This window comes from Pan troglodytes, chromosome 19, assembly GCF_028858775.2.
Source record: "Pan troglodytes isolate AG18354 chromosome 19, NHGRI_mPanTro3-v2.0_pri, whole genome shotgun sequence".
Taxonomy (NCBI): domain Eukaryota; kingdom Metazoa; phylum Chordata; class Mammalia; order Primates; family Hominidae; genus Pan; species Pan troglodytes.
The window spans coordinates 82,188,578-82,205,849 of NC_072417.2; the positions used below are offsets into that span (position 1 = coordinate 82,188,578).

The 17,272-nt window shown below is 35.1% G+C and overlaps 1 protein-coding gene across 1 annotated transcript in view; it reads right to left on the reverse strand.

Moving 5' to 3' along the window:
- The window catches only part of ABCA10 (ATP binding cassette subfamily A member 10), an 80,688-nt gene extending 65,162 nt beyond the window's left edge, over positions 1-15,526 (reverse strand). The window contains 9 exon segments of the mRNA XM_063799246.1: positions 1,552-1,699; positions 2,662-2,847; positions 3,064-3,205; positions 6,352-6,578; positions 8,600-8,703; positions 9,338-9,502; positions 12,110-12,314; positions 13,926-14,068; positions 15,364-15,526. Of these exon segments, the coding sequence (XP_063655316.1) occupies positions 1,552-1,699; positions 2,662-2,847; positions 3,064-3,205; positions 6,352-6,578; positions 8,600-8,703; positions 9,338-9,502; positions 12,110-12,314; positions 13,926-14,021 (1,273 nt within the window). The 5' untranslated portion in view covers positions 14,022-14,068; positions 15,364-15,526.
- Between the last annotated feature and the right edge of the window lie 1,746 nt (positions 15,527-17,272).

Genomic DNA, 17,272 nt, shown 5'->3' on the forward strand with positions numbered 1-17,272 from the left:
ATGTGTTGGGTGAGTCTCTTGAAGACAGCAGATACTTGGTTGGTGAATTTTTATTCATTCTGCTATTCTGTATCTTTTAAGTGGCACATTTAGGTCATTTACATTCAATGTGGGTATTGAGATGTGAGGTACTATGCTATTCATCATGCTGGTTTTCTAGAATGCTGGTTATGCTAGAAGTGAAGTTGCCACGTGGACAGACTCAGGACCTCTGGTTAGCCAGGGTGTTGCAAGTGGTAGAATTATCTGTTGTTTTCTCCTTCTTTGGTGCAGGACTGTTCTGACTGTGTAATGACTTGAGTTGGTTGGCCTCCAACCAGGAGGTGGAACTTTCAAGACAGCACCAGCTGCTGTAGCGCCCTACAGTGGCCAGGATAAGTACTCTGGTTTCTCAGGATATGGGTGGGGCCATAGAGCTCCCAAGAGTTTGTGTCTTTTGTCTTTAGCTACCAGCGGAGGGGGGGAGAATAAAAACCATCAGGTCAGGGCAGGGTTAGGCATGTGTGAGCTCAGACTTTCCTTGGGTGGGGCTTGCTGTGACCACTGTGGGCGACAGGTTTGTGGGCGGGGGGAGGGTGGTTCTCAGACCAACGGCGTTATGTTCCCAGGGGAATTATGGCTACTTCTGCTGCATCATACAGATAGCCAGGAAAGTGGGGGAAAGCCAGGAGTGACAGGCCTCACCCAGCTCCCACACAGTCAGCAAGGCCAGTCTCACTCCCACTGTGCCCCCACAACAGCACTGAGTTTATATTCAGGCATCCAGTGAGCAAGGCTGAGATCTTGCCCCAGGCTATAAGCCTCCCTGCTGAGAAAGCAAGCAGGGCTCTCAGGCCTGGCTGGGCCCTCCCCATCTGCCCACACCTTTGGCTGTTGCTTCTGTGCTAGTACCTACATTTCCTGTTCAACCCCCTAACCAACCCCCACCCTGGACCCTTCCGATTCTGCTCAGGAAAATTCATGCTCAAAGTTATTACAAAATTCGGCTAGGAGCTTCCTTCACTCTGTGGCCCCTCCCCTATTTTATTACCTTTAATAACATTATAGAAAGCATTCTTATTGGGCTGATGTTTCGACAAAAGGGAGACAATAAGAAATAATCCATTAACTTCATATTGTGTTTCCTTCTTCATATTTTTGAGATTCGGAAGAACAAGTATACTTGAGCCATATATTAACAAGAACCAATTAATGAACTATTTTACATAAGTGAGTTCAGTTTAGGCACTAAAAAGCATCATTATTCAATGGGTGATTTAAGTGTTTTCCTCCCTCTCTCCAACTAAAACACATACCGACACACATACATCCTACCTTTACGAAAGATAAAAACCAAAATAAACATAGTTCTTTTTAATTAAAATGATTTTTAAAAATAATTCAGTTCATACCATTAAATAGTAAAATGGAAATGAGGAAATTCTATTGTTTTGAATTTTTTTCTTCTCTACTATCAGAAATGCTTCTTAAGTTACAAATAAACAGATATTAATACATGTTTTAAGAAACAGAATTGCTTTAAATTTAACTTTAACCACACTAGTAACTTACCAGGTAAAACTCGCTCAAAATATAATGTGAATATCAAATAGAAAAGAGTATCAAATGCCAAAATGAAGAAAGTGGCTATCATTTTGTATGAATCCCCAGAGGGATCAGGAAAAATAACACCACTTAAGTAATTATCCAGGTGTGTAATCTGAGATTTAAAAGAAAAAATAAAATGTTAGATGAACTTATAAAACTAAATAAAACAATTTTTTTTAAAAAATAGTGGTACCTAGAGATATGTAATTAATATTTTAATACCTTTTCAAATATGCACAGTAAAGGTGCTATTAGTATTGTTGCTTTTTAAAAAATATAAGTATTCTCACAAAATTGTAAAATGCTATATATGAAAGTAAAACAAAAAAGAGAAGTTAACTGCATCATTAATCATGGGTATTTTAACAAAGAAAATATGGAGAAGTGGACAAGCAACCAAATATAACATACTTTGGGAAGGAAAACTTGAAGTGGGCAACATAATTGGAGCCCATTTAAAGAAACATAAAAATTCTAAGTATAAGATATTGCAGAAACATTCAATTATTAAATAAGTATTGAAGACTTGAAGAAAAAACTAGAAAGATAATAATGATAAGAGTTAACATTTAGATAGTATGTATCTGGCTCTGTACTAGTGCTATATGTATATAATAGCACAATTAATCCTAAAAATTTACCCCATGAGGTGGGTTCTACTGACATCCTTATTCTGCAGAAGACAGGCTAAAGAGATTAAGTGACTTGCCCAGTGTCACCAGCTGGTAGGCAACAGAGATGAGACCCTTATCCATGCCACCTGGCTTCACTCGTTATTCATAACCTCACATTTTACTGCCTCTTTAAAGGGGGACACAAACCAGATATTTCTCAGTGGTCAGATAATGTGCAATTATTTTTCTTCTTTAAATTTGCTAGGATTTTACAAATGATCTGCCTGCTTTGTTTATCCATTTGATAAAACTTTTTTGTTGTTCTTATTTAGTTTCTCAACAGCAGAATTTCTTAAAACATAGAGTGGCTGATTATTAAATTTCATATGGCACCAAATTCTTGAATAAGAACATATTTTGAAAATCTAATAATAAAATCTTGAAATAATTATGTTCTTACCTGGGCCATTCCAGCAGTGAAGGCAAAAGGGCTAAGAAGACTTAATACCCATCCCAAAGATAAAGGAAGTTGTCTATATAACACAGTGAATCCCAGACATCCCCAAAATACAGTGAAGAGAAATCCAGCCAAACCAGCGAGCATAGGTTTCCTTATTAAAACACTCATGAGGAAAGCCAATGCTATCTGAAGGAAGAAAGAGGTCTGATTGGTATATTTTTCCTTGAAGATTCATAAATAGCAATATTCATTGATTTCTCACATTGTCAAAAATTTTCTCAAAACATATAGAAAATAGGATAGAAAATATAGTGACTACACTAATATCCCAAAGAAACATTATTTGCTCATGTATCTGTAATCTGAAACAGGTTAAGAGGTAATATGCTTTTACCAACTCACCAAAGAAAGGCCATATAAGCTAAAGAGTGTGAATATCACCATGAAGCCAGTATGAAATACAATTGGGATTGATGTTATGACCAGAGCCATAAAAATGGACATAATGAAGATGAAGCAAATGTATGTCAATCCCCAGGAGAGCCTATAGTAGAAACAAGGGGTTAGTTCAACTGTCACACACATAAATGTTTGGAGAGGTAATGTGCGAAATGGTTAAGAGTACAAGCTCTGAAATCAGGACTAAATTTATTCTAAATGGGTGGCCATGAACATTTTGTGACTATTAGCAAGTTATTTATCTTCTCTCACTCTCATCTGTAAAATGGAGTTTTTCATGGTAGCTATTCATATGGTTGTTCTGAGAAATAAATGAGATAATGCTTTTGAAGATGTTAGTTTAGCATGTGGCATAGAAAGTAGCCATTACTATAATTACCTCTATAGCTGTAGAACAAATTTTATATTTAATATAATTAAATATACTTTTATTCTTTCAGTTAAATGACTATATAAAATGTCAGTGGAAAAACAATGGCAATCTCCCCTTTAAACTTCCTTATACTAAAGCTTTCTAAGGTATACCATTCTTCTGAATGTTTAACAGAAATCTTTCCAATTTAAGTAAAGCTCATTTCATTTTTTATCCTTGTATGGCTATGGACATTAGATAATGTATTATTTTTAAGAATCAGAATACCATAGTGCTATTAAGAAATGTGAAACTAAAATAAAAGGAAAGGTATTATGATGCCAGGCACGGTGGCTCACGCCTGTAATCCCAGCACTTTGGGAGGTTGAGGCAGGTGGATTGCCTGAGTCAGAAGTTCGAGAACAGCCTGGCCAACATAGTAAAACCCCATCTCTACTAAAAATACAAAAAATTAGCTGGGTGAGGTGGCGGGCACCTGTAATCCCAACTACTAGGGAGGCTGAGGCAGGAGAATCACTTGAACCCCAGAGGTGGAGGTTGCAGTGAGACAAGATCGTGCCATTGCACTCCAGCCTGGGCAACAAGAGCGAAACTCCATCTCAAAAAAAGAAAAAAAAAAAAGGTATCATGACGATAATAGTTGTATAACTGTGATTGAATGTCGGAGTAGCCAAAACATTGTTGCTTTTGAAAATCTCTGGAAGCAGATGGAAAGGTATGTTTTAAACAACCACCATATGATCCAGCAAATATACCACTGAGCATTTTTCCCAGAAAAATTAAAACTTATGTTCACACAAAAACCTGTATATGAATGTTAATCACAGATTTATTCATAAATACCAAAAACTAGAAACAACCCATATCTCCTCCAAAGGCTGAAGAATTAAACAAACTGAAATACATCCATGCCATGGAATAATACTCAACAATAAGAAAAAACAAGCTATTGATAAATGAGAATTTGGCATACTTGAGCCTTATTTGGGCAAAGCAGTATAATCTACTGAGTTAAGTAGTAAATTTGTGCCTGATCAGATAGAAAGTAGAAGAAGGGATAATATACAAGAAGTGTGAGGGCTTCACAAGAAATATAGCAGTTTTACCTTAATACTTGGGATACTTGCATTTGGCAATGGGTTCTTATAAAAATTTAAAGAACAAAATTCACAAAGCTATATATTTTTAAGAAAATTATTTCATTTTATTATTTAAAAATCTATTTTCCTTGTCTTTGAAAAGAGGAGAAAGAGCTTGTCTAAGACACTCTCCCCAATAACAGATGCAACATATCAATTAATAAAAAAATTATATCCAACACAAAATCTGCTATCTTGTACCCTTGTATGGTTTTATATCAGGGAAGAATCATTCAGAAATTTAGATTAAATGTTTGAGGTAATGGATATTCCAATTGTTCTGATTTGATCATTACACACTGTATACATGTATCAAGATACCACATGTACCCCACAGTATATACAACTATGATGCATCAGTTAAAAATAGCAAAAAAAGGACAAACAAACCTGAATCCAAACTTAGTATTTACCTACCGTAAAGCTAATAATATGGTATGCATTTCTGTAGGCCAGTTTCACAAAAGGCTTTTTCTATCTCCTTTTCCCCCTTGTCATTAAATTTATTTTATTAATATTTTTGAGTTTTGTAGCACAGTCTCTAAAAGAGTGCTGTTTTCTTAGGTTTGATTTCTGGCTTTATTGTTTATAAGTTATAGGTTTTAGGGAAAAATCTTAACTTTTCTCTGCTTTATTTTTCTTACCTGTAAAATGTGGATAATAGTTCTATCATCCCTAGAACACGGTAAAGTACTTAAACAATGTTCATTATTATTTCTATAATTATTAGAATATAATACCTCATTATTATTAAATATTTATTACTATAATTGTATACTATCTCAAAGTCTAGGGGAAAAGGGACAATACTTAAAGGAATGGATGAATGCATAGATATATATATAAAGGCATAGACTATATAGATGGAGAGAGATGCCTTTTACCATGCACTAACAAGCACTGAACACTGTTTGTGCTGTGTGATTTAAACATATTGCCTCATTTAATCCTGATACCGTTTGATGAATTCCAACCAAATAACATTTTTACAGACTATGTGACCGGGCCTCAGTGACACTGTGGTAAATTCCTTTATTGCCCAAATTATTTGAACTTTTTTCTGCTCCTCACTGTTATGAAAAGCAGCATAATTTCCCATGTCACTCAATGTGAGGTTGTCACTTTGACTAGCTTTGACCTCATGGTGGGCAGAACACACTTCTTCCCCTCTTGACTTTAGTTCTGTCCATGTGACTTACTTTAATGAGATTTTATTATATATGATGTGAGCAGGAGCTTGAAATGTGCTTGTGCAGAGAAACTTGCCCCCTTGTGTTTCTGTGATTGAATGAGAAGACCATGGCCAGCTAGCCTACTGGCCCAAGAAGGAAGTGAGTCACAGGAAGAACACCTGGATCTAACCTGTACCTTGAATCCAAGCCTGGCCAACCCCAGACTAGATCTGCCAAAGTCCACCCATACTGCAGACAAATGAGAAAGAATAAATAATTGCTGCTTGAGGTCGCAGGGTTTGGGGTGGTTTTTATGCGGCATTTTTCGGGCAATATGTAATGATCATATGTTTTTCTTCAACTCAGGGAAACATAAGCACAATCCTTACTTACTTTCTACTGCAAGCATCTTAAACTCTAATGCAAGTAAGGTGATTAAATTGAATACGTGCAAGAAAACTTGTGAGTGCATCCAATTTTTTAAGAACCTAGTTAGTTTCTCTAATAATTAATGTATGATATACAGTAAAGTAGCAACTTAACTTACCAGAATGCTGACTCTCGGAGACCCATTACTGTCATCAGTTTCTTAAATTTTCCTCTTTCCCTTGCAACATTTAATGATGCAAAGTATATAAAAGAAGAGAAAGAAACTAAGCAAGTAAAATGAAACCATTCATTCATAATTTCTCCCTTAGAAATGAAAGGTGGTATCTTCATATTTATTCCAATAACTGATGTCAACTCCTCCATTACAGAATGATTTGTTGTGACCTAAATTGGGACATTAGCAAATTTATTATGTGAACTATAGACAAAATATATTAGAAAACCATACACTTTTTATTTTCGATTTCAATATTTACATATTCTCATCATTTTAAAGTATGAACTATTAATATCAGAACAATCTTAATAACTTTTGATACCAATTGACATTAATTATAAGAGTCATTTGAGAAATTACTGAAGGTCTGTCATGCATAATATACTGTGCTACGTAATGGGGAAACAGTAGCAATTCAAACAGAAACACTCTTCATTCTCATAGAGATTTACATTTTGTAGCGCAGCAGAAGAAAGGAGAGATATTAAATAAATCATTGCATAATAAATTGTTTAGTTACAATTGAGCAACGATGTTCAAAGAAAAGTGTAGGAAAATCAAGAAGGCTTCCCTAAAGAAGTGACATTTTTACTGAGTGTTGAAGGCTGTGATCTTTCCTAAACAAAGATTGGGGGATGGGGGGTGGTTGAGGATGGAGAAGAAAACTCTGAGCAGAGTAAACAGTATATGAAAAGGAAAGAAGGTGTATAGTGCGTTGGAGCACAGAAAAGAGGTTCCTGCCACAAAAACAAATAAATAGACTGTAGATAAGGCTGAAGAAATAAACCACTCCCATAGTTTAGGCAAGATATGATAAAGATGTGCCCTTGTGCAGGTGGCAGAACTGAAGTACATAGATTTGAGCTTAGAAATAAGAGGCCAGGTAAAAGATTGGATGTGATGAGTGAGACAGAGAAAATTTTCTCTGATAATTCCCCAGTTCCTTTTACTCAGCTAGGTGGTTTTAGCATTCACTGAGATAGGGAAAATTTTATAAGACTCAGTCACATTTACAGAAAAACATCCACGTTCATTTTTGCGCATACTAAGTTTGAATTGCTTGAGACATCAAAGTAGAGGTATCCAGCACACAGTCAGATACATGGAGCTAGAGCAGACGTCTAGCTCTTTTAGTCCCTAGCTCTTTTAGAGGTCAGCAAACTTTAGTTCCCAGACCAAATCTGACCCACCACCTGTTTTTGTATATAACATTTTATTGAACACAGGCACACTCATTTGTTTGTGTTATCTACAGTGGCTTTCATACTACAACAGCAGAGGTGAGCAGTTACAACACATTTGGCCCCCAGAGCCTAAAATATTTACTGTGTGGTCCTTTACAGAAAAATGTTGCTAGTCTACAAGTTAAGAGTTCTTGGAGTCATCAGCATATAAATTATAATTAGAAGTACGGGAATAAACGAGACCATCTAGAGAAAACATATGGGATAGAAAGAGATGCCTGAGATAGAACTTTGTGGAACTACAGATAGAAAGATGTAGGAGTGTAAGGGGAGATAAGTTGGCAAGAAGACTGAGAGGGAAAGGCTAGAAATGGAGAAGGGAAATCAGGTGAATCTATGTTATTTAGTTGAAATATCAAGTAAGGTGAGGAATAAAGAAGCTGTTAATTGACATGGAAGTTGTTATTTACCTTAGAAAAAGCCCTTTTGATGGTGTGGTAGGGATAGATAATATTGAGTTGAGTTGAGTCAAAGGAGGACAACCCTTTCAAGAAACTTAGCCATTAATAGAAGGAAGTTAGGGTAGTTGTGTGAAGAGGAAAGTGGATAAAGGAAGGTCTTGACCATAAGTGAAGAAATTAATTTTAAATCCTGAAGAGAAGAATCTAGCAGAAAGGCAGAGATTGAAAAGAAGAGACAAAAACAAAAGTCCATAGTTGAACTTTGCTGATGAAGTTGGGAGGGGTGGGATCCAGACCATGAACTGAGGAAAGACATTAGGGATGAAGAAAGAGAATGCGTGTAGGGGGTCGTAGGTCTGTAGTTTTACAGGGTTTATGTTAGAAGTTGGGAGATATTCCCATGTGACAGCTTTTGTTTTCTCTGAGGATGAGAGGCAAAGTATCACCTCCTAAGAGTGTAAGAGTAAGGTAGGGGATGAGGCAGATATTTAAAAAGAGGAGAAAATACAGATTTAAAATATAGCTTTGAAGTTAGGCACTTACTTCTATAATTGCAGCATTAATTGCAGCTTGAAAAGCTACAAACCCTTTTAGCCAGTATTTTGCCAAGTAACAAAAAATTTCACCATGCATGGCCCAACAGTGTTCTTTAAGGAAGAAGAAAAACATGTCCATAGTTATATAATGGAGTCAACTCCTGGAATTAAAACTTTAACTTTGGCTCAAAAATCAAAATATCTAAATGTTAGCTCAAAGCCTATGATTATATGATATAGAGGATTTTTAAAGTACTCTACAGAATTGGAGAAAAAAAGAACATATGATGCCAGGGGCAGTGGCTCATGCCTGTAATCCCACCACTTTGGGAGGCCGAGGCGGGTGGATCATTTGAGGTCAGGAGTTCAAGACCAGCCTGACCAACACGGTGAAACCCCATCTCTACTAAAAATACAAAAAAATTAGCCTGTAGTCCCAGCTACTTTGGAGGCTTAGGCAGGAGAATCACTGGATCTTGGGAGGCAGCGGTTCCAGTGAGCCAAGATCGCACCACTGCACTCCAGCCAGGGTGACGGAGGGAGACTCCATCTCAAAAAAAAAAAGGACATATGAGTAGTTGCCAAAATAATGAGACTCATCCTAAGTTAAAGACTGATGATTAAGTTCAGAGGGAAATGTATATTAATTCTTTACTTGGTTGTATTAATATTCCTATCAGTCATTCCAAACAGGGGATTCCATGAAGTATCAAAAAAAAATTATAATCAGTTTTTTTATAGTTACCTGTGTATTCAGAGTGCTCCTTTATAACTGGGATTCTATATCCCCAATTAAACTTCAGGCGATATGAGAACATATCACTAAATATAACTCCCACCATTTCATGGTATTTTTTTGGAAGTACTATATCCATGGTCTCTTCATCTGGTGTCCCAATGACTGTTCTTCCTACCATGTATGAAAAACATAAATAAATAATCATGTAAACTTATTACTAGAGGACACAAAAACAAAATACAGTTGCTTGTTTTATATAAAATTAGTGGTATTATATATTATTTCTGGATAGCTGCCTCTTAGTAAAAGGCTGAGTGAAACTATTGTTTTAAGTTCAATGCAAATACATGAAAAGACACAAAGGACACATTGTCTTTTAAAAATCTGCAGCATATTGCTTTTAGTGTGATCTCATTTTGGTAAAGAAAACTGAATTTATGTGCCTATGTAAGCATAGAAACATACTCTATATATGACCATGTGCATATTTGCCTTGAAGGATATACACAATTTGAATGAGGGGTAGGGGAGGAGAGGAAGTAGTGGTGAAGATGAAAGGAAAAGCTCTCATATTTTTGCTTCATACAAATTTGTACTATTCAACTTTTTAAAAAGTAGATATTTAGTGACTAAAATAATTTAAGAATTAAAAGGAAAAATATTTAAAGTAAGCAATACAAATACTGAGAATTTGGTGTTTTCTTTTTTTCTGCCAAGATTATAAACTGATATCTATCACATGAAAATAGTACACTAGAGGTAAATTGTATACAAAGAATCAGAGTACAAAAATCAAAAATATAGTCTACCTACAGATTCTCTGAGGTCAAGAACACTCTCTAAGAATTAAGTGTATAGTAATCAGTGCATAATGAATGAGTTTACAATCTGCAGGAGTAATCCACCCACTAAGTGTTTAATAGATTACTAACAGAAGCTTTGAAAATCACTGGTCCAATTAGTGCCTCCTTTTTCACATGTTTATGTATTATGTTCTAAAATTTTTATTAATTTTATATCTCACTCAGGGTGAAATCTACATTAAGATGAAAAAGCTGTTTATTTTATGCTGTAGCCATACCTTTCAAAACTCCTCATCCTTCCCAATACAGAGTCAGGCGGTGAAACTTTTATGAGGACAGTGCTAACATCACTGATTTTCTCTAGGGGTATAAAAAATACTGTCAAGGCCAAACCATGAATATTTATGCTAAAAAGCAAGAGTTAGATAAATGTAGAATAAGACAGTGAGAGAGGAGCTGTGGTTGGAACAGGCGAGCATGGTAGCTGGAATGAGATATTTTATATAAGAAAGAGACAGAGTCCAGTGGTCCGTGAGACTAAGACAGAAAGTGGCCATTAGCTTACACTGTGCATACAGGAAGAATAGTCCCTGAGGCTTCAGTAAATGCTTCATGAGTTCAGAAAAAATGAGGTAAATGACTACACAAATGAAGTGAATAGAGACAGATCAGGGCAGAATCAACACTGCAGTCAGGCAGAACATGTAAACAATGCAAGTAAGGGAGGCCCACCAAAGTCAAAGCTCCAGAAACTGCAATGAAGAATTACAAAACAGGGTAAAGCAGCCAGGGACAACAATACCCATTCCAAAGCTTGGATAGGTTAGGCACAGAATATTAGCAACTCACATAAAATAATTAAAATTCAGAGTTTGGAGGTGTCCCTTGGCATGGCAATCCAGACACCAAAAAACTAAATAAAAGTTTCAGAAAGACAAGAAAAAGCAGTGATTAGAGCTGAGATGTTAACAGATTGGATAAAATGTACAAAAGGATGACATGGCCAATGTTCAGAACCCTGGCAGAATGAGGGCTAACAACAAGAGAAATTTGATAGTAGGCTAAGATTGCTGAAGAAAAGAAAATTTTATCCTGATACCTTCCCTATGCAGGAGCAAAGGCCTCTTTGGAGAGTCCAGAGACCACAGCTGACCGCCAATAGTTACTCCTAATGGCAGTAGAGATATAAAGGATGGTAGGCAAAGGTCTCACATAGTAAGTATGACTCTCAGGTGTTCTTATTTCTTTATGAGATGCATACATCAAATTAACGCAGCATCCTACATAACATAGAGACATCTATTTTCTGAGTCCAGATATGCAGAAAAAGTCTTATGGGAAAAAAAAAAAGCCTCACTACTCTATGATCAAGGGCTGTGAATTTGTTGACTTTCAGTAGCCAATACCTGATTTGATTTTAAATAGATTTTACATGCCCTGAGCTATACATTTTAACTATTTTTATACGCCAAATAGTAATGCTTTTTCAACGCCATTGCTAAGCTTGAGTTTGAATTTCAAACACCTTTGATTTATAATTCCTATATACTGGGAACTATGTTTATTTTAATCTCAATTGAAAATAATTAAATCCTTAAAATTTTTTGAAACTCTTTAAATTATAGAATACCAACCCAAATATAAAGTTTTTTAAGTTAAGTTTTGGAAAAGTGAAATTTCTATCATCTAAAATGGGTCCAATCTTTTTTTTTTCCTACTGCAACAATATGTTCTAGTATAAAGGGCAAACGGTATGCATATCATTAAAAACAAACAAACAAACAAAAGTAAATCATTTCATCTGTTACCCACCTACCCTTAGCCTCACACCAACCCCTGTACTGCATATATAATGAGAATCTTTGCCTCAGTTGAGAATCACTGACACACAGGCTAGGTAAGTAAATTCAACCTGCAAAAAGAACTTGAAAATTAAGTCACATAATACTGAAACATTGGTTATTGGACAACACACCTTTCATAAAGGAAGCCAAGGCCATCTTATTCATTATCCTTTGTGTTATGTTACTGACTGGTGTATAGGCCACTACCAGGCCAGAGTCATTAAACTGATCCACGCTTCCCAGGACTTTAGGAGGTTGTTCAGGAAAACGGGTAGCTCTGAAGTGTTCCGAAAAGATGCACAAATATAGCCCTAGAAACAATGTTATTGTCCATTCCTCCAGCACACAAAAGAGAAATGAGCCATGTTATAACGTGGTCCAGACCAGTGAGAAACATCCAAACACATTTTTAAGGCAGAATGTATTGCCATTGAGCATGACTTCATTTCAGTCTGTAATTTTTTTCTGCCCCAATTAATATCTATCTTTTAAAGAAAAAAACACCCTTTCAAAAATACACAACTTTTGAGATAATATCAACAATTGCAATCAATCTTAACCCAGTGATTTAGCATCCCTATTAGTGGGACTGCCATTGATTTTATGCCCTCATATTTGAAGCAACGTAAGTATATGGCATCACACAGAAGATACTCTTGCCAAAAATACTTAACCAGAATTGGATCCTGCTTTCAGATCCAGCTCACTGCTTACAAAAAATATAGATGATAAAGGGATGACTTAAATGACAGCATGGAGAGGCAATCAGATAAAAAGAGAACATGGAATATTCAACAGGATAACTAGTTTTGTCTCATTGGTTCCTGAACAAATCAACCTTAAAAGACATTTTGGGGGAAATTTGGAAAATTGAATTTGGCCATGGAACTAGATGATATGGAATTATTTTTAATTTTGTGTAGTGGGATAGTGGTAATGTAGGGAACCAAGTTCTTAATTTTTTGAGATACTAAAATATTTAGCCATTACATATATTTTAGGGAAGAAGAGGAGACAGAGAGATGAAGCAAAGATGGCAAGATGTTAACAGCTGTCAAATCTGGATGGTGGATGTATAGGTGTTCATTGTACCAATATTTTCACATTTCTGGATTGACATACTTTTTTAAAATTCTAGTGAGTAATAAATATAGATGTATCCTTCTTCAATATACGAAGCAAAATATTTGATCGAACTGCTTCGGAAGCTATTGCAGAAATTTAAAAGGATGATATAAATCCTGTTAGCTCCCACTGAAATGGTACTGACTATTTCTGAACAGACTGCAATCTCTACATGGTCAAGGCAGATCCAGTTATATCTCATAGTAACACAAAGCAATGTCTTAATATTCATGTCAGCATACAAGAAACTCAACAGAATGCAAAGGTATTGACAATCTGTGATCTTATTCCATGAAACCATTCTATGTTTACAAAAAGCACGGCTTTGAAGAGATTCCAAAAAAGTTTGCAAATTTTTACTCATAGATATTTTCCCAGCCTTACCAAATAACATGACATTAATTGAAATGTCCCCAAATAGTATCAGGGTTTGCCCATGTAAAAATCTATTTTATTTTGCCTAGCTTATCTTTCCCCTGGCTGTCCCTGTCCCCGACACAGAAGTTAGCTAAGAGTAAATCAGAATGACTCTGAGATTTGAATGCATTAATTATGTGGAAAATGGCTGGTTCTATTCTGCAAAAGATTATTTTTCAGGAGCTGTCAGATGAGCTTTTTAGTTGATTTCACATTTGACACAAATATTATCCTATTTTGCAAAATATATATCGTTTTGCAGTATTTAGAATCTCAAATCAACTAGCCAGTATGATAATTAAAAATCAGAATTTATAAACAAGAAGTAATAAAAATGGCATAATACTATATGGTGGATTTTCATTTATTAATTATGGATATATATATATATATAGTGAATCATACCAATAAACTCTCTCTTTTTATTCTCCATTTTTTAAGAAAATTCTTGTGCAGAAGAGCCTGAATTTGTTGACGCACGCTTATCTCTTTTTTAACCATTTTGTCCTGTTCATTAACGGGGTAAAGTAAATATTGCAGAGCAATAGCTAGGGGAAAAAAGAAAAAAAAAACGTTCAGTTACAGAAAGCCTTTGAACATTTTGAAAGCATAATTTTCAGATGCGCCAACTAAATACCTTATATGACATTGTAGCAACATATTCAATCAGGATTTTAAAAAAGAATATAAAGTATTAGTAATTGTAAAATGTCTTCTCAGTTGTTATTTCTCTCCAGGCTTTTATGGCTATGAGGGAGATAAAGGAGATAGTATGTAAGTCCTTTCTCCTTTTGTCTCAGAAGTCACTTTTTTTCCATGAAATCTTAACATTACATCCACCTAAAGTAAATCCCTCAATAAGATCTTAGTAATTTTTAGAATCCAAAAAACACTTTCTCTTTACTTGTTAAGAAAAAGAAGTTTAACAGGAAGAAACCACTTTGCAGTTCCTTGTCAGTCAGCAATTTGACCACAAGCTGTCTTATTTTGAATTGCACATCTGGGCACATGTATTTGATATCTTGTTAACCACTGGGCAAAGCAAAGTCGAAAACATTACGGCCATTCTTAGAATCCCAAAAAGCTAATTCCTCTTTTTTAAATCTCCATTTATGAAGTAAATATGTAAGATACATAGAGATTAAAACCAAAAACATTAGCTAATATGACTAGAGTAATTGATTTGTAATTATGATCCTTATTCTTTGTTTTCAATTTGAAAATCCAGAGCTGATCATTTGGTATCACAACTATGACTACTGAAGTCCATTTGAATAAATGTTGATATTATATACAAATTACAATGTTCAGAGAGAACTTGCTATATTTCCCCTTTTTCATAAAATAAAAGGCAAAGCCAGCAAAACCCAATATAATCTCTAAATTCTAACTTAAGAAAGTAGAAACATTAAAACACGAATCTTCACTTTATGGATACAGAGGTCTACTTAAACAGCTCCATAAGCAAACCACAAAAACATTTTAAAAGAACAAAAGAACACAGAAAAAAGGAACTTGCCCTAATGCTCACACATTCTAAAGAAGTAAAACCTTACAAATTCTCAAAAGGATATTCAAAGCAGTGTCAGAGAGAGAATTTATTGTCTGATAATATTTATATACACCTCTGAATCTAGCCATCTTTCATTTATCACACTAAAATGTTACATAAGTTTTTAAAATAAAATAACTCACTAGTACTATAACATAAAGCATAAAATAATTTAGAGCATCTGCATAATATAATTTTAAAAATTTCAATCAATATGTTTGGCTTTGGCTATATACTTTATATCTTAAAAACCTTATGCAAAGTGAAAATGTAAAACAAATTTTAACTTACAGTTAGGAAAATAAGAGAGAAGTATTTGAAGCACTTGGATCCACTGGTCTCTTTTTGTCCAAGAAAACAATGAAGAATCCTTCAAGGACTCCTCTACAAATGGTTGCCTCTTTTAAAACTGTTTTTATTCAGCTTGGCTTCTGAAAAGCCATGGTCTGTGTGTAGAACACGCCAACAAATTCTGTTGGTTTTTTCCCTATGTTTTTCTCCTTGTCCAGTTACTCTTCAGAGAGTGTAATGAATTGTTGGCTGAGCGCATCATGTGGTATTTGTTTATTGCTCTTTTTGGCATACACACAAAAAGATCAAATTGAAAAAGAAAAACCCACATATTTACAATTGCATGGATAACTACATATTTACAATTGCATGACTTTTAATAATTAAAAATTTGACAGCCAAGCTAAAAAAGGAGCAAATTAAAGATAAAGTTGAACAGAGAGAGAGAGAAAATGAGGATTGCTCATCTCAGAAATCTGAATCATTCCAATGAGAAAGTTTCATCTGAAAGTTAACTGCATTTCAGTTAAATGGTTCCTTGTATTCACTAATTCCTATGTACTAGAAAGTGTTCTAAGGGTTTAAATGAATTCTCCCATTTGATACTCAAAGCAAACCTACAAAGTTGGTACTCTACTCACATCCATTAAACAAATTTGAAAGGTGGGGCTAACAGGTGAAGTTATTTGCAGATGTTTAAATAAGTGTGAAGCCAACAGATGAGTCCAGAATAGTATCTGGACTCCAAGATCCCTCACTCTTAACTACCACTATGAAAATGGTGCTAATCAAGACAATGATATCTGATACCCATTTAAAAAGTGTAGTGGTATAGACTAGATGGCATAACTTTAATGATTTTGTTACTTTTTTTTCAGCTACAACTAAATTGGATATTCTCAGAATGGCAAATAATGCCTCTTTATCAACCCTGAAAATCTTTTTATGTGATTTTAACTATAATAATACACTTCTTGGTATGCATACAGAAGCTAATGCCCATTCATGAAAGTGACAGAGACAGAAAGGGTAAAGGACTCAGAGACTCTTCAAATGATTACCATTTTCATTAGGAATATGGAAATAAATGGTTCCTTTAATTGTAAATGTCACTAACAACAAAGGAAGCATACTTTAATTGCTTTCCTTTGTTGTTAGTGACATTTCTCTTCCTATTCAGGCAAAATCGCTACTAGAAGTAAAAGTTCATGAAATAGAAAACATGAAACTTAACCTGGTTCTGATCCCAGACATTAATGGTAATATTCACTTAACTGGGTGGGGAAAACAATTAAAATCATACTATAATACAGACATACACCCTTCTTAATCACCAAATTTTAAAAATATTTTTTATTTCCATAATTGCTGTGATTTGAATGTCTCCTCTAAAATTCATGTTAAAATTTAATTACCAATGAAACAGTATTGAGAAGTGTAGCCTTTAGAAGTGGTGATTAGGTCATGAGGGCTCCACCCTCATAAATGGATTAACACTATTATCTCGGGAATGGGCTCCTGATAAAAGGATGAGTTAGGCCCAATTCTCTCTCTCTCTGTCTCATGCACATGCTTCCACCTTTCACCTTTCCACTGTGGGATGACCCTCACCAGATATCAGTGCCATGCTCTTGGACTTCTCGGCTTCCAGAACTGTGAGAAATAAGTTTCTTTTCTTTATAAATTACCCAGTCTGCTGGGTACAACTAAATCTGTGGTGTTCTGTTATAGCAATAAAAAACACGCTAAGACAATAATTTTAGGGATTTCAATCTCCAATATGGTACAGTTGGGAGTCTGAGACCTGCATTGCAGACTTGTCACTCATTCTCTGTGTCCCTTGGAGAGGTCATATAAAATCCTCAGGTCTCTGTTACACATTTATAATAGGACTTGGACCCTTTTCATT